The sequence below is a fragment of the Lupinus angustifolius genome, chromosome LG10 (genome assembly GCF_001865875.1).
Source record: "Lupinus angustifolius cultivar Tanjil chromosome LG10, LupAngTanjil_v1.0, whole genome shotgun sequence".
Classification (NCBI taxonomy): domain Eukaryota; kingdom Viridiplantae; phylum Streptophyta; class Magnoliopsida; order Fabales; family Fabaceae; genus Lupinus; species Lupinus angustifolius.
Genome location: NC_032018.1, coordinates 6,240,660 through 6,263,716, shown reverse-complemented (window position 1 = coordinate 6,263,716; position 23,057 = coordinate 6,240,660). Strand labels below are relative to the sequence as shown.

Sequence of the window (23,057 nt, the reverse complement as noted above, 5' to 3'; positions counted from 1 at the left end):
AACATAACCTTAATAATTAATTAACTAGCAATACCTAAAGCATGCCTTCCATGGTTTACATCATTAGTTGAAACTATTCTCTATCTAAATGTTCCTTCCTTAACACCATGAAGAGACAATTCCATTGCTTCAAACTGAAACTATAGGCAAATTTAGTTTCTAGTTCCACATAAAGTGTTAAATGCTTCACATTGTCACTAGCTTTGCCTTAATCTTTGAATGGTCCTCCAAACAGTGGCACCACACCCCATGCAAAATTGGCTAAGTATCTATTTCACAAAATATTACTAAGTTGCCTAGAAAGAATTATCACAGACACCATGTACAACAAGATCTTAAGATTTCCCCTTCCAACAAGATCAAAGCAAAGACAACAAAAACCTAACATTACACCATACTCTGAAAATAACATCCAGGATCATATGGTTTCTCACTGTAATACATCTATCTAGGCATTGCATTGCCACAAAACTAAAAAACCTTTCAATGCATTATGCACCAACATGAAAGGGTGCAACTCTTTCCATTTCATCATTAAAACAGATAATGAAAAGCAGCAAAGATGTTTAGGTGGCACCTTCCTGACACCAAAAAGAACCCTCCAAATTTGTGCTTCAAGACGATATGGGTTCATAAGGATATGATAACCATGGGTGCTTCAGGGCATCAGAAGCCGAAGGCCGCTTCTTTGGGTTGATCTCAAGCAAATGAGAAATAAAGTCAATGAAGCCTTGGTCTCCCATCGGCAATCTATGCCTCAAAGATGTCTTTTTTGAAATCAAGTATTCTAACCTGTTGGTTTCCTGTACATCAACAAACAGTACAATTACTGTCAAATTATTGAAGTAAAAAATGTAGATGACAACAGCAATTTCAAAACACTGTTACAAAAATTAATAAAATCCATGCAGTTTGCATGTCAATCTCTTTGCGAATCAGACAAAGACACCCCTCTACACAGGCCGTGAACAGAACACCACAAGGACGCTAGAAAAACATTTATCCCAAATGAACTAAAGAGACACCCAATGCCATAAAAAGGATGTAGAATTCCTTTCCAACCAAAGGCAACACAACCAACACCCTAAAAAGATTCTAGCATGTCCTGAAAATATTAAGTAGCTAACCTGTTTAAGCAATAAGCCAATTTAATTAGTCCTCCTTCTAAAACTATACAAAGATGAAAATACCCCATTAGAGTGCTGAAACCTTAGGATGCTGTGGATAGTTTCACTGTTTTCTATAGTTTTCACAAAAAAGAAAGGAGCATGCTCTGTTGGTATTTTTGTATCCAAATTTTAAGAAATTGAGTTAGTATTGGCAGTTGGATTGAAAATGGAACAGAGCACGCTCTGTATACGAGAAGTCAAATATAGGAAACAGTGAAAATTTCAGATATAGGAAGCATCAAAAATGAAAAGAGGAAACGGAAACAGAAAATGTTTCGGGAAATAAAAAATGCCCTTATATTTTCAGCACTGACTGGTCAGCAGAAGCAAATATAAGTGGAGAGCACTTTGTTTGCACAAGCAAAACCAGTACTAGGAGACATGGGTATATCACAGTGATCAGGATTAGAAATAGAAGCAGAGCACAAAGCTGAAATTGAAAGACACTTAGCAGTCACATTTGGGATGATAAAGTGCCCTTCAAAAGTAAGAGATCCCTTCAGTAGGATTTGGCTAGCATCTTGGGATTTGATAAGAGTATAAGACAGTAATCAGCATGAAATTAAAAAAAAACAATTATTGTCCTTCACAAATTTGCTCACACTCATTAAGTTCTTCGTTATTGATGGAACAAGTAAGAGATTAAGAGAGATAGGGATAGGTAGACCATCACGATGATAGTATGATACCATATAAGGAATATAGAAAAGTGGAAGATAAAGAAATAGAGAGAAACTGGTAATGAATAATAGAGGGGTTACAGAGTTTGGTATATATAGCTAGCTGCTAAGCTTGCTAAGCTAAGATTGCAACACTCTTATCATAAAACCTAGAGAACAAATCAGACTATCAGCTCTTTTTTATAATAATACTTTTGAAATTTCTAGTCTGGTGGCCAGATGCTAAACATCTAATTCAAGTCTACCTATGCCATGTAACAGACCCCATATAAGCAAAACCAAAATCAAGTTACATATTGATGGCTGGTCCATTTCGAAAACAAAATAAATAAAAAATACATTTTGACAATTCTTACCTGATTCCGTTCGTAAAGCATATGATTTTTGGTGAGGTACTTATATGTATCTCGTCCTTTTGCAAGCATACTTTGATCAATCGGACCAATGATCCCAATCACCCGAGCAAGTAATGTTGCAGGTGAATCATTTTGGAAGAGAACCTGCAACATACGTAGTTTAATGCCACTGAGGAAGAAGCAGAAAATTATATGCATATATTTATCAAAGAAAAGAAAGCTATGCTCATAGAACAGAGAAGTTCTGCAACTGCTTTCACCATAAACTAATAATAACAATCCCACAACTACAGAAAGTGTATCCTGAGGAAATATCATTTGACCCATGAATGAAGCAGAAACAAATTTCCCACTTTGAAATAAATAATCTGAACAGAGGCTTTCACAACATAACACTAACTCTTAAAACAGAATGATATATTTGAATAATCACAATCACATCCCCCATGGTCTAACATGAATTTTCGGAATTCTTGATACCCAAAGAAGACTAACATACAACATAAAACTATGCAGCCCTCAGATTGGGAGTTGACAACTTGACATCATTTCATTGCAAGGATAATCTTATTAAGCATGAAACTTCAGTCAGCTCAGTGCCTAAAAGATACTATCATCAAGGACAAACAAAAGGCCTCGCTTAAAAAAGATTAACTGGTGACCTCGACTTCCAGCAAAATTTAACCCTATACCCAAGGTAGTACAAAACAATTTAAAACTTTTAGATATGGCAAATTTAATGGATCAAGAGATATATTTCTGGTAATAAAATTTAAAAAGTGTAAATGAAACTTTACGTCGTTTTGAAATACATTGATCATCTATAATACTTACATTGCCAGTACAAAGTTCAGCCAAGATGCAGCCAAGTGACCAGATATCAATCTTCTTGTCATATGGGAGCCCCAAAATAACCTCAGGAGCACGATAGGACCTTGACTGAACATAAGAGGAAAGGTGGTCTGTCTCAAAACAGCTACTTCCAAGATCAATGACCTTCACCTCACACCTACTATAGCTTTTAACCAAAATATTCTCTGGCTTCAAATCACAATGTATCAGTCCGAGGCTATGCAAAAACTGCAGTGATTCCAAACACTGAATGGTAATTGACTGCAACATAAAACATAAGAGTTTACAATGACAATAGATATAATGAAAAGTAAACTACATGAAGTAAATGCCACATCACAAACCTGCAATCTTGGCATTGTGAAGTACACTTCACCCCCTGATTCTCTATTGAATTTATGAAACTCATATAAGTTTGCTTTGAGTAGTTCACATACTATCAACAAATGTTCCTGCAGTACAACAGGAAAGAGTCAGTGGACCAAAATGGCGTTGAACTATTAACAAATGGCACATTCATAAATGAATAAGAGCCCACATGTAAGATACACCACAAAGCTAGATGACCTATTTCTTGCCATAGTTTTCAATACTGTATATGCTGAATATTTCTTGATAATATAATTCAATACTTCTCAAATTTTAGCAAAGAGCTGAAACTTGCAAAACATTTGAGTTAAATTAACAAAAAATGACATATATGGTATTCTATATGAAGATACAAACATATAACAAACAACAACAAATAGCAGCACTATTCAACATAACCAAAAAATTGTTCGGCGACAACATTATAGATAAAAACCAAGAAAATTAATGAAGAAACTAGAAACTAGAGAATAGGAAAATATAAAATAATAGTATAAGTAGCTGGTAAAGTTTAGATGTGCCTTGAAAACAACTTCTTGATTTGAAAGAAAATAGTAATAGCAGGAAAAGTAGCAAACTCACTTACTCGATAATAAAAATAATCATATAATCGAAGAAGGTGATACTTGTCTCCAGGATCATGCTTATTGATATACTTGAGAAGCTTGATCTCATCAAGGCTTTGGTCAAAAAAATCCTTGTTGTTCTTTATAATTTTTACACAGACATCCATGTCTGTGTGCAGGTCATGAGCTTGTATAGCTTTGCTAAATGCAGCAGATCCCAAATACTCGGTGACATGATACCTTCCAGCTATTACAGAATTTAAAGCAACATGGAAATTCTTGTCCTCCTCAAAGCCAGTTCTGAGCAAAAAACATGGTTTAAAATAGACTAGCAAGAAAAACTAAGGAAAAAAATAGAACAATCAAGAAACCATACCTAATTTGCAACATAAGATCATTTCATATAGTATAAAAAATAAAATAATTTAAAAAGTTCCGCATATATTATTAGCAGTAGCACACAACTTTCCCATGAAGATATAAGGATTCCATCATTTCAATAATAGCTTTAAAGAGTTTTCATGATGATTCTGTTGAGTTGTATTATATGGGTCGTACCATACCACCTCATTATTTTTTACTCTGTATACAACTCAAGAACTCTTCACTCCAATCATACAAGTACTCAAAAGTTCATCAAATCGGTAAAACATTAATTGATTTGGGGGTTTTGGTTGTGAAATCATTAAGTCCCGAGACGAGACATACAATTAAGTTTGTGATGACCATTGGACTTGCTGCTATAGTTGCTTGGTTGTGCAAGCATTGCTTGGCTGTGCAGGCATTGGTTGGCTGTGCAGGCATTGCTTGGCTATGCAACTGTTGCATAGAACTCCAGGTAGATTTTGCCTCTCCAATAATTGCACAAATCTTTCTGCAGTCTGCATGATAGGCCAAGGCCTATTATTAAGAACGTGTATAGAGAGGAAAAAGGGGAGTTTGGCTAAGGGATAGCAAAATTACAACTATGCCCCTAGACAGTTAATTGTTAGTTAGGATTTGTCCATAAATAGAACATTAGAGTGGAGGGAAAGGCAGTTAGAAGGTGTAGAGTGAACTGATTGTGGAATCAGTGGGAAAAAGGCTCGAGGGAACCTTGTAACCCATGCTATTGTAATCTTCTTCTTCAATCTAATAAAACTCTTACTTAGAACCCTAGCAGAATCAAATTGATTCTGGTTTAGGGGCTTTTCCTTTCAATTCTTCTTCTATCTTCTTACAGTTCAAGATACCAGTGTTATCACTGCACCTCTGTACAACCCCCAACGGAGTTGCTCTTATGCAAGAGTTGTATAAAACTCTATGCAACTTTGTACAACACCATTGGAGATGCTCTTAGACACTTAGATTAAGAAATGCATACTAATCTAGTCTAAACAACATTCGCGAATTTTTTGGAATTCACAAGTGAAGAGGAGAGAAAGAGTGATAAAAAAGATACTGTCACCCATAATACAAAATAGGATAGAGAGATGCATAAATCTCATTTCCTAGTTTCAATTGATTTAAATCATCAAAACTACTAACTTCAAATAATTGTAAATTGGTGAATGGAGTAAACATGTATATTTGAGATGTATATCTCAATCTGTAAATACCAAATTAGTAATTATAGCTCATACTATATATTAATAGTAATAAATAGTGAAGACATACCTGTTTTTTCTGTGCACAATCTTTAGATCGAAGGTTTCAAATTCCTCCTCCTGGGCCTTTATTTGCCGTACTTGCTCTTGCACAGCAGCAGCCTCTTCATCCTCTAGTGATGCCCCTAAATCATCCTCCCTTGAAACATCAACCTTTTCATCCTCTTCTGGCTTGATATGCTCTCTTTCATAATATCCGTAATTTGAGACTGTTGCTGGAGAAGAGTTTCTGGATCTTATTTGGTTAGCATTATTCTCATCCCTAGAACTTTTAATAGGTGAAGAATCCCTGCTCTCCCGCATCCATGAAGCAAGCATTTCGTCTGATCCCACAAATGCATTAAGACGGTCATCAGTTTCATCTACATTGCAGTTATTTGACCAGGGGGACTGTTTGGAGGCAGCCTCAAGTATATGGCCATCTATCGAGGATACAGGAAATGAGAAGTTCCCATCATATTTATTTGACTCACTCATGTCATTTTTCTTCTTATTTTTGTTTGATTTACTAATAGAGTTCTTATCCAAATCATGATTTGAGTGTCTGAAGCCACCAACCCGAACATCACAATCACGGAAATATTTTAGATGCCCTTCACTACTACCACCAACCAAACTTCCATGTACCCCACTACCAATATCAGAAGCATCACTGTTAACCCCTACCCCAATAGACCTAACCGAACCATGCTGATCATCAACCATACAGATATCCTCTAATCGTGATCTTCCACTATCATCCAAAACCTTCCCATCTCCTACCATGATGAGCTCATTTGTCTGAGCGGCAAAGCCTTGCCAGAGAGGTTCTGCACGCATTAGATTTAATTCTTCTTCATCCATCAACTGTCCATCGTATTGAGCCATTAAATCATTATCATTAGCCCTTCCATACATTTCAGTAACTGTTAGACCAACGTGATCATCTGAAGCTTTGACTGGTTCAACATTACTCACTTCAAGAAGTCGCTCTCCAGAGAAGTAAGAATCCTCCTCAGCAAAAGATTGATCATCATCCTCATCTTTGGCTGGACCTCCTTCATGAGGATCTGGAACACTTCCGTGCCCAGTCCCCTTTTCATTGTCACTAGGATAATCAATTTCATGCGCCAAAAACCAGGCTTCATCCTCAATAGGCTGTCTCATGTACCCAACATCATCATCGTCATCATATTCATCAGAGTCCCAATATTCATTTCGATAGTCTATGGATTCACTCAACCCATCACCAATTGTTGCAAAACCTGATACAAGATCAGATGTGTCCTCTGCTATCCCTTGACTCACAGACAACCAACTTCCCCCTGCAGCCCTCTTCATACCTGATGCACATATGAAAATTTCAAAACCAGCATTTAGCAGAAGTGTATTCACCATATAATAAAATATGTACAACCCAATTCAAAAATCAGAAATAGATGTACCGTAACAATAAGATCTGAGAAATAAATCACCAGTTAGTTGCAGGCAGTTTATTGCATTAAAAAAGTTGACCGGATTTAGAATCAGTTCTAGATTCTAGATGGAGGACTTGACCCACACCATAAGTTTTCCATCACGAGCAAAACAACAGAACTACTTTACCCATTAGGTTTTATTTATTCTTGGGGAGGTGGGGCTAACATTGCTTTTTCAAGTTATGCATGACAGGTTTCATGTAACTTTTCTTTTTAATAAAAAAAGAAAGTGAAGAGAACAAAGAACCAAATTTTGGCTATTTCTTGTGTCACTATCGAGCAGCTATTGTCAGAATATTCAAAGCATTGGAAAGACCAAAAAGAAATTAGTAAACTGCATCGAGTCTAGCAGCAAGAAATGTTTCTTCATACTCAAATTAATACCTTTTTTCCACAATTACTATATCATAAATAATAATTAAACTTAGAATTTGCCTTTGACAGTTCAGTCAATTGCATCTAATTTTATTGATAAACTTTCCACCTCAAAAAAACAAGGGGAAGTACAGGTATGTGGAGGATAACATATCCTTCCAAGTCCAAGTCCAAAACATTAAAACTAATAAACAAAGATAAAACCCCATCTCATAGTATTTACAGGTGATTCCTGAGCTGGTTCAACTGGCAGGTGCTTGATGGAGATATTAGAATATATCAAAGTATTTTAGATTATCTTAAATTATATTATAGAGAATATCTATATAATACTTAGATATGGAGAGAATGCCTCATTTTATGATGATATCTTAGATTTGTTTAGAGTATCTTAAATATCTCTTAGGATTGAGATTACATTATTTTATCTTTTATGATTTGTTGCCTTATTTAATCAGGAGCCTAGTATTAGTATAAACAGGGGTTAGTATTATGTCTTTTGTATCACATAATAATCGCAACATCATTCACAATATTATCAATACAATTCACTATTTTGATCATTCTTTTTCTCTCTTTCCATATCTAATCCATATAATTTCAACGAGAAAGATTTAAATTTTCCCACATGGCCATAACAGTGTTTTTCTTCATAGAAGCTGTTTTTAACAAATTATGAGATGTTTGGTAAATTGATTAAATTGAATATATTTTATAGTTTATTTTAGTTCTACTAGAAAAAGCATTTGTTTTGGAAATATTTTCTTTGATCATTTTGAACACAAGCACTAGATAATTATTTAAATTGTGACATTTTTACCTATAAAAGGCAAGTTTTCAAAAGTAACCAAAACTAATAATACTATCTTAAAATTGTTTTCCAGTAACATACCCTGACATAAAATAATTTTACCATATTTGATATGAAGAAAAATGGCTATCCATATAATCAAATATTTAAATAATATTTTTTTTCACAACCAATCCAAACACACAATAAAATAAATTAACATGTTAAGTCGTCAAACATAGAAACTTACAACCGCAAAAAGCAAAATGCGTGAACCAACATTTGAAACAACCAAAGTACAAAGGGACAAAGATAACTAGAACAAACTAAATCCCATGTCCACAATGAGAAATTTTCCCCGTAAGAACACAAAATACGCTATCAACATCAACTAACAAATGCAGGAGCCATTTGAGCCTAAGGAAGGAAGCTACCAAAGTCAAATGCAAAGAACATTCAGGGTCATATGAAAATATTAATAATACTAACCTGAAGGGTTAATTTCTTGCCCAATAGGCACATCCAGATATGAACCAATAAATAAAGTGCTGTCAGCAACAGAGAATTTTGAAGTTGGTCCATCTCGCTCAAACTGCTCCTCCCACTTAACAGCCAAAGGCTTATCTTCTGACTTGAGTTTAACAGGAGGAAGCCTAGGAAACACTTCCCTCTGATTTTCAGAAACAAAAGGAAAACTTAAGCTGCCAATGGTCTTCAGTTCAGAACTTCGGTGTGACTTGCCCAAGAAAATAGGTCTCCCGACTTCATCCACCTGCTCTTTTATAGATGCACTAATATCACTAATTTCTATGCTTCGTTTTTCCACATTTTTGTCAGCATCAAAACTTGTAGATATATCCCCCCTCGGGAAGGGAAAAACAGTCTTGACTGAACAATTCCATGGGTCTGAAGATGAAATCGCATTCTCATCAGTTCTAGACCCAGGATTATCTGAAAAGTTCCCCTTAAGAGATGAACTACTAAATTTTAGTTGGCGATCATGTTCACTTGGTTCTTTGCTTTGCAACACAAGGTCATACATTGGTTCCACAGACACTCTACTACTACTTCCAACCCACAAGGATTTATTAGCTGCAAGCACAGCACTTTCCTCACCAGCCTTAGCATTACTTTTGATTGCAACTGCAGCAACATCTTCATTAGTTTGGTATTTTGAATGATGAGGTACAGAAACCTTTGAAGTATTAGCAGCCCTACTACCAGCACCATTTTGGCAAGGCTCAACAGGACCATTGCTGGGATTGGACTTCAATGAGAATAAATCAAGTATACGGTCCTCTGAACTCTTAGAGAAATTGAAGTGTTTGTCACTCGCCCCAACCAATTCATTTTTTAATTTATTCTGATCACTTGTAGAAGGAGCAGAAGATTTCCACTTAGTTTCAGTTGCATTTCTACTAGTCCTGTATTCTATTTCCTTCACAATCAATTCTTTAGAAACTTCAACACTTTCACATGAATCCGCCCCTTGAAAATCTAAGCCCGGCTTCCCCTTATCATTTTGTGGCATATCACGTGAGGCCTTTTCTTCCAATGTAAGTTTCTGAAAGAAGCCATTTAAGTCAGGACAATTGTTGATCTCACTACGCAAAGCTGCCTCAGCTCTTGTGAGTCGGTTCTTCCTCAGAAAGTCCAAAATCACATCAACCGAGTTTGTTTCTGCCATTTTCACTCAAACAGCCCCCTTATCAAACTAAATTCAAACAAGAAGAAACACATAATGTTATAAGCTTCAAATAAGAGCATTTCGAATAGCTCATAAAGAGCTTATTTAAGCTTGTGAAAATAAACTCATGAAAATAGCTTATAAAAATACCTAATGACACTCCTCTAAGTTTTTTTAGCTTCTGCGGAAATAAGCTCTTTTTAGCTTATTTATAAATAAAACTTATTCAATTACAGCTTAGCTAAGCTGATTAACAAATGTGCCAAAAATATGATGTTCAAAATAAAACAACAAAAGATCATACGTAATTCATTTCCTTCCATCACAACATTGTTTCTTTCTTTCCATAAATAAATATGAAATTTTGAAAATGTAGAAGACCAATATAGAAAAAGCTTACCTCGTATAAGAAGGAATAAGTTATCTGCATCTGCTTAGTGCCCTTGAAAGAACTAAAACCTAACTCAATTGAAATATCAAAAATCAATAAAATCCCAACAGGTTTAAATTCTTGTTATTCTCAAACCCCCAAAAAGAGTTGCAATAAAATAAAATGCAGCATGGAAGCATTTAAAGACAATAATCGAAAATGGGGAAACCTAGGTTGTAAAAATTGGGAACAGGAATGAGAGAAAAGAGAATAGCGAGTTTTGAAGAAGGATCCAGCATGAGTGAACAGTGAATAGAAGATTGAAATCGGAAATGAAGGGAATGGAGAAAACGGTAATAAAACCCCAAAATGTGAAATTTGAAATGAGGTTTTGGGGATTTTCCTTTAGGGCACGAAATTGGGTGGGAAAATCAAGATCTGGATTCTTGAATGAGTTTTCCTTTTCAGGAATAGTAACACAAAATCAAAATGGGTTCTAACATATAATAAAAAATAAAAAATTGGGAACCTATGAATAAATATACCGGTGCTTTGATCATGCTGATGTACCAAACCTCTTTCTAATATTAAGATGATTTGGTCCGTTAATGGATATACTATTCTGCTATGAGTTTTGATGAGTTTAAAATTTATCTATTTACAAGTATCGTGAGAATCGAGGCCTACTATGTGATTGGTTTGACCAATGATTGGACTTAAAAATGGTTTTAGTTTGCAGTTTTAACTAAATCAGAGTTGAACCGTTTTAAACCGAAAAAAATTCAGTCTGACCATGTTAAACCCGGTTAAACCAAAATAACTTGAGAAGTAAATTGAACATTTTACTTAAAACAAAATAAAAACGGACATTACTCTAATGTTTTATTTTACTCCCGTCTAAACAATATTGAGAGATATTATTTCAATATAATTATATACAATTTTACATTTATATATAATTATATATTTATTTAAAAAATATTAATTATATATTAAATCAATTAATCAATCCGACCAAACAATTTAACCGTTTAAACCGGTTAAACCTGATGCAGGATCTCTTTCGGTTTGACGTTGGGCTCAGATTTCACAACATTGGTTTACATTGTCAACACATAATTCACTATTGATTTGTATTGTTTTTTGTTTAAGAGTTAAGATATGTAACATATAAACAATGAATAATTTACTGCTAGTGTGAAAAACACTTACAATATGAGAGTATACATACCAAATTATTCTCCAATTCATCATTTTTATTTTTTGTTTTTCTTTCATACATCTCTATTTGTCATTTATTTATGTTCATGTCTTGAAAATGTGTTGACCTGTAAAAAATAATTTGAAAATGAGATTCTTCATTTTTTATTTAAAAAATTAGCAAGGATCATCTTAAATAGTGGTCTCTAAATATTATATAAATTAGTATGACCATCATAAATATTGGTTTTGAATTCATGATTTAAATGAGAATTTAATTATTGTTAATTTGTGATGGGCATGAAAAATATTTTATTGATAAAATTAAAATATAATTCCATAATCTCTATGTGATTAGTTTTTGGGTGAGTCAGTTGGTTAGTTAAACATATTTGAAGAGAAAAAAAAAAGGAAAAATAGGCAATAGAATTGTTTTTTATGTTGAATTTTTTGTGCAGGGTATTTTTTCAACTTTTTTGGATAATAAACTAATTTTTATAGAGTTTGTGGTTGTCTCTCCCAATAAATGTCACTCATAAAAATCGAATTATCAACATTGAAGATCAAATGAAACTTTACAGAACTAGAACAACCCATTATTAGTTCTTTGTTTATATTAGCATTTATAATAGCTATTGCTTGCATGGGCAAAAAGTAAACAAGTTCTTCTTTAAAATAAGCAGAATTTACTTTTTATATATTGTTGTTGTTAGAGCTGAAAATATTAACATAAACATTATTTAATTGTAAGCTAAACGTGCCAACTTTGGGCCCAGGTCACGTGAATTAAACATATAAATGTTGACGGGTTAAGGCCGAACCCAGCGAGTGTGAAGGTGATTTCACGTGAGGTTAACACAGTGAACATGGATGACTATCATTGTATATACATCTTTTGTTCTATAATATGTATCATTTTATGTATCATGAGTTATGATTGATTAAAAAATTGTTAATAATTAAAAATTTAATTTAAATACATTTTTAAACTAATCATAATTCAAACATATGGGTAACATATTGTGCGATAGAAAATATTTTCACATAAAAAACGTGATATAAAGCTGGCAACTCAACCTATAACAACTTGGGCCCCTTTTGCCCAGCCTGCTAGTGTTTGTGCAAAGTATTTGTGCTGGGCTACCTTTTGGGCCTCCTATGCTACTGTTTATTTTCAGAAGACTATCGGTGGGTACTTTTTGGTCTTGATCCTATCTGAAGACTAGTTTCAGTAGAACATTACTATTGAGAAAATATATATGCGGAACAGTTTTATAAATGAGAGTGTTAAGTTTTTTATACTGTCAGCATATCATTTATCATTGATTTATATTACTTTTGTTTATGAACTAATGATAGTTAACATATGAGTGATGAATAATTTGTTGCAGTGTAAAAACATGTACATTATCATTATATACATATTAAATCCTTTATACATTGTGATTACATCATTCATGATTTATATTAATTATTATTGACTCTTTGAAAAATTAATACAACTGAATGATGATTAATGTATTAACTATATATAAAAAATTTCATTAACAACACATCAGGTATTACACTCTTATTATTTCTTATTTGACATAATAGAATGCATTAAAATTTCCTTAAGGCCGTGTTTGAAAGTTATAAGGGAAAGTGAAAGAGATGGATTAAAGGGCTAGAAATGTGAGGAATGGAACATCCTTTTTCTTATGTAGGAGTATGAAATTATGATTAGCAGAAATAAACTAAAAATATTTTTTATTTTTTCCTTTGAAAATATAATTAACATTGAGAAATGAACAATATTATATAATTATATAATTTTATTAAAAATATTAAGGTATTTTGACATTTTTTTCTTCAACAAATCTCAAATTGGGAGAACTATAAAAATATATAGAGAATTATAAAGGGTTTGAGAAACCCTCTAAAATCTTTTCATATCTTTCATCCAACTGCTAAACAAGGGAAAAAATTTCCAAAATGATGTCTCTCGTTCTTTTCCCCTTAAAAACCATATCCCAAAGCGTAAGATTTTTTCTTTTAAAAGGATTTGCTTTGCTCAACTTATGGGCAAATAATATGCATCCATGATGACTACTCAATTCCAATCTATATGTCTTTCACTAACTTGACTAGAATAATATGGAGATCTTCATTTCTTGTACATTTTGTTTATCGAAGGTTAAAATTTGATTCAACATTTTCTGATCATATAAATAAATAATTAAGCTTAGTTGAAATTTTTTTACTTTATTAAGGACAAGAGATCTGATGAACTCCATATACCTATACTATTTATCTAGTACACTCATAAGGGGAATTTACATCATCTCTGAACCTTTAATAATTAATAGGATTTAAGCTCACTTATACAAATTATATAAAACACTGAATTCATTTTTTTAAGAAGATGAAGTGACAAGACCTTATAGTATTAAGTATTTCCATCCATGTTTACAATTTCTTTAAATTTAAGTTAGCCATGATTAACATTTCAACAAAATTCCATTTCTTTTCAACTACTTTCTATATTGTTAAATGTTTAGTCAAGAAAAATAGATTCCAATTCAAATATCTATAAGCTTAATTTATTGTTCAATCAAAAGAGTAACACATGAACGTGACATAGTTACTGTAATTGTAAAAAAAATGATGAAGGGCACATATTTCAAATTCTTGAAACGGTTCCCTCAAAAGGAATTGACTATAGAGTAACCGAACCATAATGAAATTTCATGCGTATTTTTCTCCAAAGATAGATTGATCCATGATAGGGGATTCGTTTCTTTCTTCTTTTTACTGTATACGCAAAACAAAGGCTACAACATAGTCTGAATAATATTGGTTTCTTTTGCAAAAGGAGGGTACTTTTATCATCTTTTGGATTTGATGCTTTGACTTTTGGACTATAGCACAAGCAAACTACTCTTTTTGGATTTAAAGATAGGTCTTCCCTACTCACATGGTTTGTTTCATGAGCTATAACTATATTCCACTCACTAGAGAAAATTCTAAGGGAGGGCTCTTGATAAAGAAAAAAGATGCTCAAACCTTAAGGAGGGTCCCAACACTCAAATTGATGATTAGGGTTTGTTGACAAAACTTTTCCCCACAACTTTTTGAACTAGGATATGATATCTTAAATCTTGTCGCATACCAATGAATCAAAAACAGAAAAATAATACATTTTTAATTTCTTTTAATTAGTATCACATGTTTTTATTGGTGTGAGACAAAATTTAAAATATGATTTAGGACAATAAATCTTTATTCTAATTTTGATAACTTCTTCATATCAAAGTTCCCAAAATGGCAATCTGGCAAATGTTTCCTATATAACACAATGGGAACATCAATTAATGTCCATTTACGTTTGAAAAATGTTTACAGATCTAAAAAGTAAGCAAACTATGGAAAAAAATGGACAATAACAAATAAGATAATGAATCACACAATTCTCCACTGAAAAAATAGCAAATAATATTATATTTAATATATAAATAGGTGACTGGAAAGTTTACAAATAGTCCAACAAGTTCATGTGGAACCTTTAGATCCTTCCTTCCAAAGCATATGTCAATTCATGGAAGCTGCTTTTGTGTTGTAAATAACTTCGTTATCTTTATTCTTTCTATTGTATGTGACATGTTACCATTATAACTTCTTTTTTCGTCACTTTTTGTTTGTTTTACTTTCCTGAAGTTTCTTTAAAATTCAGGAGAACATGGAAACTCCATGTATTTGATGGATAATAAATCTTCTCATACGTTGTCTCGCACAAATAATAATGATGATTTAAATTTTTTAATTAACATGATATACTTTTATTAGCTTGGAACAACGAATGAGACATGATGTGGCATGACATATTTTTGTTCTATTTGAAGTGGCGTCATGATCCATGTAACACGAACCGGGTGCCCTAATTACGTGTCATGCAACGATGTGATGTTTGTTTTGTGAGTTTTGCATGCACTTGTGGGTGAGAATAAACCCATACTTTTAGGGTATTTGTCTTTCATGTGAGATGATCCTGCAACTATATATCATAGTTTTGAAGTTGATGGAGAAGCACATGGAGACTAAAAGGTCATCTTCTCAGAAAAGGGTTCACATTACAGCCAAAAAGATAAAGAGAAAAGAAGAGAAAAAGAAATAGGAAAAATGAACAAAAATAAAGGTGAAACAACCCACGCTCCCTTGTTCTACTTGTTAATAAAAATAGTAAGACTGGTTCTTTCATAAAAAGTATGTTACTTTATGTGTTACCATTTATTATTGATCAGAAAAATATTTAATTATTAAATTTTTAAATTAAATATATTTTTTTAACCAATTATAAAAATAAATAATAATATATTTTTTAGGATAAAAGATGTGCTCTCTCAAGATCTAAGTTGTGTGTTTATATATGTTTGTTACAGTGGTGTAAAGACATGGATATCGTAGTGGAGCATTTTGATCCAGCTAATTTAGGGTTAGTAGTGATTTATTTCGTGTCGATTTTCTAAGACATAATTGAAAAGGAGATGTGGTTTGAGTACTTGAAATATACTTTCATGTTTAAGTCAATATATTACTCAATAATAAGAATCGTAAGATTAAATTAAAGGGGTGTTGGAATTTGATTTGGGCCTCTCAGACCGAGTTTGGGCTTACTACCGGTTCAAAACATATAGAGAAAGAGACATACATTTTGGATTCAAACCCTTTAAAATTGGAGATTTTGTGCAAAATTTTATAATATCCGTAAGTCAAAATTCATTTTAACCTACCATATTGAATGTTAAAAAATGTATGTTCATGGTACTTGTTTTGAATGTAAAATTACATTTCGAGATGTGTCAAGTTTGAATGTAAATATCCGTTTGAAATTTTTAAAGTTACGTAACTAATATTGATTTTTGGTTGTTGGAATCAATTTATTTTAATATATATTATGACAAACCAGTTAGGGTTGGGCAGGACCTGACCCTACTCGCTCATCTGTTATGGCCCTATCATGATCAGATTCGAATAGGCTCGGTTCTCATCAAATCTAGGACGGGTTAGGGATCAAAAATTAGACTCAGTTAATATTTAGAGTCGAGTAGTGATCAAGCATGACCTGACACGACTCGTCACACGGTGACTTATTCAACATGTTTATATGTGTATCTATTCAATTGTATACAATGTAATAATATATTTTTGGTCGAAAGTATCATTAATTCTCTAATTTTTCATCATATATACATCATTGTTTATATATATATATATATATCATCTTATATCCCAAATTATATAATCATAATAATAACTAATATTAAGAATATTTTATAATATGCATTAATATCTAATCATGTCTAGGTTTAGGTTTAAAGACTGACCCGATTGATACTTAGGGTCTATTAGCTTCGGGTCTAAGGTCGGGACTAAGTTCAAAAAACGACTCAACCAACATATAGGGTGGGGTAAGAGACAAACATTAACTTGTCTCAACCGATCCATGTTCACCTCTAGGTCCACGTGTTGAAATGTATAATTTTTAAACAAACTTTTTTTATGCATTTGCACTATGTATTGTCGAAAGGTATACTTTTCTTGGACAATCAATTATCGAAAGTGAAAAGTAACTGGTGAAAACGAAGTCTAACAACGAAAATGAAAATACAAAGGTTTGAGATTGTGGAGATTGAAATGGTGGCAGACAATGGGGTATGGGTTTTGTGATCTGATGAAGAAGATGAGCAAAGGTAAGTCATAAGATTGAGAAAATATAAAAAGGGAGGGGCAAATAGAAATAAGATTGGAGATTAGTTGTCTCCAACATTATCTCTAATCATGTCTCAACCCAATGAAATTGTAACATCTATTAATAAAATTTGAATAATGAGAAACATATAAACATGTTGATTTTTAATAGGTATTAAAATTTTATGAGAATGAGACATGAATAAGAATATGATCATGATGAATATTCATCAAACATAAAAGGAGTGTATCATGGGTTTTTGAAAATATTTGGGGTCCTAAATTAAAATTGTGGGGGTTAAAAACCATAAAAGCTAGGGAAACAAACAAATTGCTACCATAACCAACCATAGTTGCATAAGTTCCAAAGCAAGTGACAAATTAACATTTTCAAGGAATTAACTGGCATTCCATCGAAATATATGTCTTTACCTATTTGGCATATATCCATTGAGGATGAGAGATCATTCATAAGCTTATCTTCCATGCATCCTTTTGTGTCTGTGTAGTTATTTTCATCATTTTCTTCAAAAGCACCGGCCCTCACTAATGTTTGCTGGCATTGATGCATCATCACTTATATAATTTCCAGATAAAATATGTTACAAAGTAAGTCCTATATCGCCTATCTCATTGTCTAGGTAATTATTTAAATACATATTGGTTTTGAGATGGAACCTTAACATGGTATCAGAGTCAGAAGCCAACTTCTTTTCGGTTGTCATGGGCCAAAAGATGTCATTTAGTTATGGGTCAGGTAACCTTCGCCTTGTCCAACTGACTTATGTGGAGGGGGCATGTTGAAAAGTAAATCCCCCATCGTCCACCTCATTGTCTCGGTAATGGTTTAAATACTTGTTGAGTTACTCCCCTTATTAGCAATTAATTTTGGGATGAAACCTAAACAAAATATAGAGTCATGTGCTCACTGATGCTTCCTCGTAACCTTATTACTAAGAACCCCACAAAAATAAAAGGGAGACAAGAATATTAGAAAAAACCTACTTTTGGTTTTCTACTTTTCTTAATGCATATATTTAGTATTTTTCTTATTATGTTCTTTTTATTTATGTTATTGGAGAACAGCCATGGCTGCATTACTGTCATGCACCACATATATGTAACATAGATTAAATTGGAGTGCAAGTATAAATGTTTTTTTTTCTCACTGCAAAGAATTCATTAATATGATATTATTAAAAAAATTATTTTTATAATAACTAATTCTTTTGTTCATCATATCCATTTGCCTTTTGGACAATGAATATTCTAGTTTAATATATTATTGTTGTCTTTCTCAAAAATCAAATGTTAGCCTTTATTATTATTGTTCTCCAAAACTTTATTAATCAAGAGATAAAATATTAGACTAACTTCTTGCTAGTATATTTTTAAGTTAATTATTAATTAAGGTGAAAATATGTCAAAAACACCCATTCTCAAGTGAAATAAATAACCAAGAACGAATCTTAAATGTCCCACCATTACATATTAACAACACAAGAACTTTATCCAAACAAAAACCACCCACCATAAATTTTTAAAATAAAAAAGCCAAATTGAAAATATAAGAAGAAACCACATCAAACAAGGGTAATCATCTCATAAGTAATAAGATAATCCAGACAAAAGACTTACCACAAACTAATCCTTGCTTGTGTATAATAACTACATTTAAATTCATGTATGGTGTAATGTATAATAGTGATTAATGATAATAAACATAAACTTAACATTCCCAGCGGACCGAAATTATGTAAACTCATAGCATATATGCCTATCCAAATTCATATAAGTGAATAAAATAAACTAGCTTTCATTTATGTTGGTGTGTTGTGGCCGAAGAAAACAATCAGTGGAAAAAGTAGGCCCCTAATGTCCTATTTAGACCCATCCTGAAGGAAACAGCGTTTACTAGGAGGGCCAAAAGTGCTTGTACAATTAATTATTATTTGATATTTGCTATTAATTATCTTTAGTACATTATCAAAAATTGCTGTATATATTAGCAAGTACAGAAGAAATGCAAAACAAACGGTGTTTTTTTTTATAGCCATTTTTTAGGAGAGTGTAGTTAGAAATTAGAATCATAAGTGTGACATTATGAACATCTTTTGAGTTAAAAAGTGTCTAGAAAAAATATTACATAGAGTAAAATTGACACTTAGCGTGGATCAACTAATTCTAAACCCTCTTGCTACCATGGATTAATAATTAGTGCTTAAATTTGTTTATTGATTGAATCCAATAGTTATATACTTCAATCAAAAGTTTTACCCCATGCATGCATAAATAATGGAAGCACAAATATAGCCACAATCACAAGCAGCAACTTTCATAATTAGGACAGAGTCTTAGACAATTACCCGACATCTCACACCTCCCTTCACTGCCTTGTTATAATATATTGATGAACAATATATGTTTGTCGTTTGCCAAGTGATAGAAACATCCAAAACCATTGAGTGGATTTTCAGAGAAGTATCTAGTACAGTGTTTTCCATGTATTTCAAACAAGGAAAATGAAAGGATCATGAAGGGGGGATATACAGGAGTTGGCAGCTGCAGTCATATCGTAAGATAATGGTTAGGTCGAAGGGTTTAAAGAATAAAATGAAGGATGATATAGATTTGAGTTTCACTCACAATAAAATACTAACATTTTGCATATTAAAGAAATTATAGGAGTTTGCAGCTGGTGAATATAATCAACCGAGTAAGTATGTTTTTTGAATATCAAATTCTTGGCATCATGTATATATATTTCCCCTTTTAAATTTTTTAACATGCATATAAAAATGCATAAAATGTCACATATATCATTTATTGTGTAGCAATTGATATAGATAAAACATTATTGTATTCAAGCTTATTAAGGCGTTAGTCTAATATTGTAAGGTTTTGTAAAATTCCTAGGATAATCAAAATGTCAATTATTTAATCCCTGAGGGGATACTTGTTGAGAGAGTCATTCATAAATCTTGAAATGGATTAATTCCTTAGCCAAAATAAGAAAATACGCTTGGTAATATAAAAAAAAGACATTAAGCTTCAAATGACGAATACATCCTTCCATGAAGAAACAATAATATAATACATACAGGAGAGTTGTAATAATTAATGGGAAAAAACACTATTAGAGGACCCCTCATTGAGACGAAGACAATGTAAGAATATAATACCTTGAAAAGGATCTGACCCCACCGATACCCTTATTTCAACCCATTCATTTCATGAATATTATTTCTTTCACCTAGTGATAATGACCAACCAAAATTTGATAGACCACCTTATAAAGGAAGAAAACATATACATGTTATCAAAAGGAAAAATCTAAACAAAATGAGTTCATTCATGTCTTCATTCTTGTTTTCCTCCCTTTCTCATGAATGTAATAATTACCTCTTCATCAATCACAAGTTTTCATGATAAATTGATAATATGTAATAACATAACAATAATGATGCTTTCAAATCTTACCTGAAATGGTGGCTAAGTGACTTTCTTCGTAAACAAATTTGACAGAGAAACTGCTTTCTCTACATGGCCGGGTCCATAATATGGTATATTTATTTTTTCCATTCGAATTTTAGTTCTGAAATATGTATTCATATAAATTTGATATTTTTTCTTGTACCCTTATGTGAAAATTATTACACATGTCACGGGATTTGTAGAATTTTATTTATTGCACTTCCGTAATATTCTTGTATATGTTGCCCATGCATGAATATGCACAGAACATCTGGGCAAATTTGTAACTTGGATTAAAAATGAATGCTAGGGTCAGTCACTCATTTGTGGAAATTTAATTAGAGATCGTGGAAGTCAAAACATTGATTCTTTTTGTCATAATGTTTTTTATAACATTGTATTTATATTTGGTATAAGCTATAAAGTGTTGGTCTAGTGGTATAAAATTTCACTGAATTTATAGATAAACCAAAAGGTCAATCATTTTATTTCTGAAAACGACATTATTTATTGTAGGTGGAGTCATGCATCCTGAAAGAAATTAGTTTCTCATCACAAAAAAAAAATTAAAAATATCTTTAGTTATATTAAAAAATATCGTACTTTTATAGAAATGTTTTTTTCTTGGCAAAAATTAATATTATTATATGTGAATCCAAATTACAAGATATTATAAAGATTAGAAGCATAAAATACAAAGGTTCAAGAAATATATAACATTATTATACATTGCATAAAGTTAAACTAAATTGTTGTATATAATACATATGAGTTGTTAATACAAAGTTATTTTGATTTTTTTAATTTTCAACTTGATTTAGATAGTTGGTTGTTTATGCATTATAAAACTAGATTACACTTAGCACCATTTATTCTTTGGTTTTATTTATGATTGGACCAGATTGTCTTTCTCATCCAAAAGTGGAACTCTACCTTAGCTTGCTAATGACCCTATTTGTTGCTAACTCCAAAACAAATTCCTCAATACATTATTCAATTATGTCTTTTCCCAGTCATATAAGTCAACTATACTCATGACTAATTAATGGGATACAATTATCTCCGAAATTGATCTCATTGTTATTTTATTTGTATCCGTTGACATTAAACTAAATATTTTTTTTGGTACATGATACACTGCATAATTAAATTGGCGTATGATGTCATGTTAAAGGATGATGTTGACATTTTGGAAGTATCCATATTTATTGAGAGGAAAAAAGATAATATTTTAAAAGAGATTAGATCAAAATTAATATAAAATTATTTTATATCCAATATTTTATGTTTTTATCTTTATTAGCAACAAGAAAATAGTTACTTGGTTAAAAAAATATTTAAAACAAGTTATCTGAATCTTTAATATGTTGATTGTTTCTTATTGACAAAAATATTAACACAATATATGGGTTAAGAAGGATATTTTGTTCCATAGAAAACTGATTAAAAGGGAAAACAACTTTAATCTCATTATCGATATCATTTTTATGTACAAAAGTAGTTGGAGAAAAGTCATCAAAACTGGTTGTAATCTGTAGATAAAAATGGTATCATTTCAAGAGGGAAGATTTTTTTGTATAAAAAAAAAGAGGGAAGATTTGTGGTTATCGTTCATGGCATGAGAATATTTATAAGAGTAGATATCTTAGTCCTTAAACTTTTTTATGTCTACTAATTTAGTTTCTCAAATTTAAAAAAACTCAAAATAATCTCTAAAATATTAAATATGTGTCAAAATAATTTCTTTTAAAATTTTATATAACCCCGATATAAACTATTTTGACTTTATTCACGATCTTAAATATTAGTTTGAATTTTTATTTTATCAAAAATCAATACATACAAAACAAATAAATTAAAAACTAAACTCGGTATTCACTATTAAGATCAAACGTTAATCTCTTATATTGTACCAATATTCCGGTCTTATATGCTTAAACTCAACATAAGTTTTATATATAAATTTAACCTTTAATAATGTAATTCACTTGTATATTTATACTTCTATAGTGTATATAAAATGAAAACATAAAATAATTATTCATGTAATATTTTATGTTTCCTTATTTTACCTTTATAACTTCTAATTTAATGTTTATCTATGCTAATAATACTAATAAATATAAAATAACTATCTCTAGATTATTTTATGTTTCCTTATTTTAACTTTTATAACTTCTAATTTCATATTTATATAAATTTCTATAATCTATCCATCTATATCTATATTACTATATATACTTCTATTCTATTAAAGCTAAAACAAATAAAAACTATCATCATGACATATTTTTTATATTCCAAATTTATCATTTGTAAATTTTCTCATTAATAACCAA

General features: G+C 31.6%; 1 protein-coding gene across 2 annotated transcripts; it reads right to left on the bottom strand.

Moving 5' to 3' along the window:
* On the bottom strand, positions 1-10,797 carry LOC109358803. 2 transcript variants are annotated; one of them, XM_019603255.1, is made up of 8 exons: positions 10,348-10,797; positions 8,750-9,974; positions 5,649-6,960; positions 4,013-4,292; positions 3,402-3,509; positions 3,040-3,318; positions 2,206-2,349; positions 1-803 (listed from the first exon to the last, which is right to left on the bottom strand). In XM_019603255.1, exons 2-8 carry the CDS (start codon positions 9,945-9,947, stop codon positions 615-617), a joined length of 3,510 nt encoding a protein of 1,169 aa, XP_019458800.1. In that variant the 5' UTR covers positions 9,948-9,974; positions 10,348-10,797; the 3' UTR covers positions 1-614. The 2 variants fall into 2 exon arrangements, with proteins under 2 accessions (XP_019458800.1, XP_019458801.1); XM_019603256.1 differs by lacking the exon at positions 10,348-10,797 and having other exon boundaries at positions 8,750-10,086.

Bases quoted from the DNA above. Each gene is read 5' to 3' on its own strand.
- LOC109358803 (XM_019603255.1), bottom strand. From the start codon at position 9,947: ATGGCAGAAACAAACTCGGTTGATGTGATTTTGGACTTTCTGAGGAAG. The intron at 6,961-8,749 runs GTTAGTATTATT...TATGTGCATCAG, and splicing joins GCAAGAAATTAACCCTTCAG to GTATGAAGAGGGCTGCAGGG. The intron at 3,319-3,401 runs GTTTGTGATGTG...TTTATGTTGCAG, and splicing joins TCACAATGCCAAGATTGCAG to TCAATTACCATTCAGTGTTT.